The sequence below is a fragment of the Oryzias melastigma genome, linkage group LG15 (genome assembly GCF_002922805.2).
Source record: "Oryzias melastigma strain HK-1 linkage group LG15, ASM292280v2, whole genome shotgun sequence".
NCBI lineage: Eukaryota > Metazoa > Chordata > Actinopteri > Beloniformes > Adrianichthyidae > Oryzias > Oryzias melastigma.
The window spans coordinates 18,146,512-18,148,024 of record NC_050526.1 but is presented as its reverse complement, the minus strand read 5'-3'; the positions used below and the strand labels follow the sequence as shown (position 1 = coordinate 18,148,024).

At 37.2% G+C, this 1,513-nt stretch overlaps 1 protein-coding gene across 1 annotated transcript in view; it reads right to left on the bottom strand.

The window, feature by feature from the left end:
* The window catches only part of lhb (luteinizing hormone subunit beta), a 2,868-nt gene extending 1,784 nt beyond the window's left edge, over positions 1 to 1,084 (bottom strand). Inside the window, exons 1-3 of the mRNA XM_024297318.2 lie at positions 954 to 1,084; positions 716 to 807; positions 187 to 305 (exon numbers count right to left, since the gene is read on the bottom strand). Coding sequence (XP_024153086.1) covers positions 187 to 305; positions 716 to 806 — 210 coding nt within the window. The 5' untranslated portion in view covers position 807; positions 954 to 1,084. The remainder of the gene's footprint in view (positions 1 to 186; positions 306 to 715; positions 808 to 953) is intronic.
* Between the last annotated feature and the right edge of the window lie 429 nt (positions 1,085 to 1,513).

Below are 1,513 nucleotides of genomic sequence, written 5' to 3'. Positions count from 1 at the left end.
GAACGGGAAGAACATGCTAACTCCACACAGAAAGAACCCAGTCAGGATTTGAACCTCTTGCTGCTTAGAGACTGCTTGAATTGACTCTAGTTATTCAGTTAATTCACGATCATAATCAATAATCTTTGTGACAAGATCTTTCAAAGAAAAGTCTTCAACCAGCAGAGTTCGGGTGGATCTTCTTGCCTTGGTGAAGCAGTGGCCGCTGCAGACGGTGGTTTCCACCATGTGGCAGCCGGAGCAGCCGTCCTTCTGCAGAGACAACCTCTGCTTGACCGGCTGGCAGTACGGCAGCTGGAAGGCCGCTGGAGGAAGAGGGGAATTCAGGTTTGATCCAAGCAGGTCATTCAGAATTCACTCTTGGGTTTCTGATACCAGAATAAACTAATACTTCAAAGTCTCAGTTCATATTGTCTCTTGGCCGTATTCATTCAAAGAGTTTAAGGGTACACAAAATTATTAACACTTCCAAAGTGTTTCAAAATCAAATGTACGCAAGAAAACAATATATTGGGGAAAATAATCAGAATTATTTAATGATTGAATGCAAGTATTTCTTTATAGAGAATACCTTTAACAGAAAACAAGAATATTTGCCTGATTAAAATCAGTTTTCCTACATTAAGAACGTCTTTTTTGCACAAATGAAAAGGTTGAAATAGCTTTTTTCTTTGTAAAATTAGAAATGTTTCCTAGTACTTAACATTTCTCATACCTGCAGGGGCCAAGGACCAGAAGAAAGTTGAGGTTCCTAGAAAAAAACTCATCAAGAGGAGAAACATCCCTCTGCTAACCCGGGAAATCATCCTGTAAAAGATAAAAAAAGAACATATTTCTGGAAAAAATCCTTTTATGTCATTTTCTCAGTTCTAACTTTCATGCTATGATGTTATAATATTGTTTTAAATCACATTTTATAATATAAACGCTATTTTCCGATAAGATTGACGTACCTCTTGTGTGTCTGCAGGCTGTGTGCTGAGGTCAGCTAAAACCTGCTCTCTCTTTTATATCCAGCAGGTACACAGGTGTTTACTGCTGACTAAAACCTCTGCAGGTCACTCAGCTCTAATCCTGATTTCCTGTTTTTGTTAAACACAGGAGGCTTTGACCAGTTTTTGCCCTTCACTTATTTATTTATGGGATCGTCCTGTCACATCCTGTCAGTGACGCTGGACGTTAGTCATGATAATCTGAAGCTTCAGGTTCCTGAATTTCAACTGTGTGATTGCCATTAAATAAGCTAAATAAGATAAATCAGGAAATATTATTATAGTTGTGTGAAGGCTTAGTAAGCATTTATATATAACGTAGTGATTCTTGTAATTTTCAAAAAAATGTGATTTTTAGCTACATGCTAACATTTTTGGCTAATTTGTTAGCTAGTGGTTTTTTTTAGGCTAATTTAGCTTCTATTTTGGAAAAAGGCTAATGTTTTTGACCAATTTAGTTCACCGTATTTTCCGGACTATAAGTCACGCTTTTTTCATAGATTTTCAAGGGTGCGACTTAT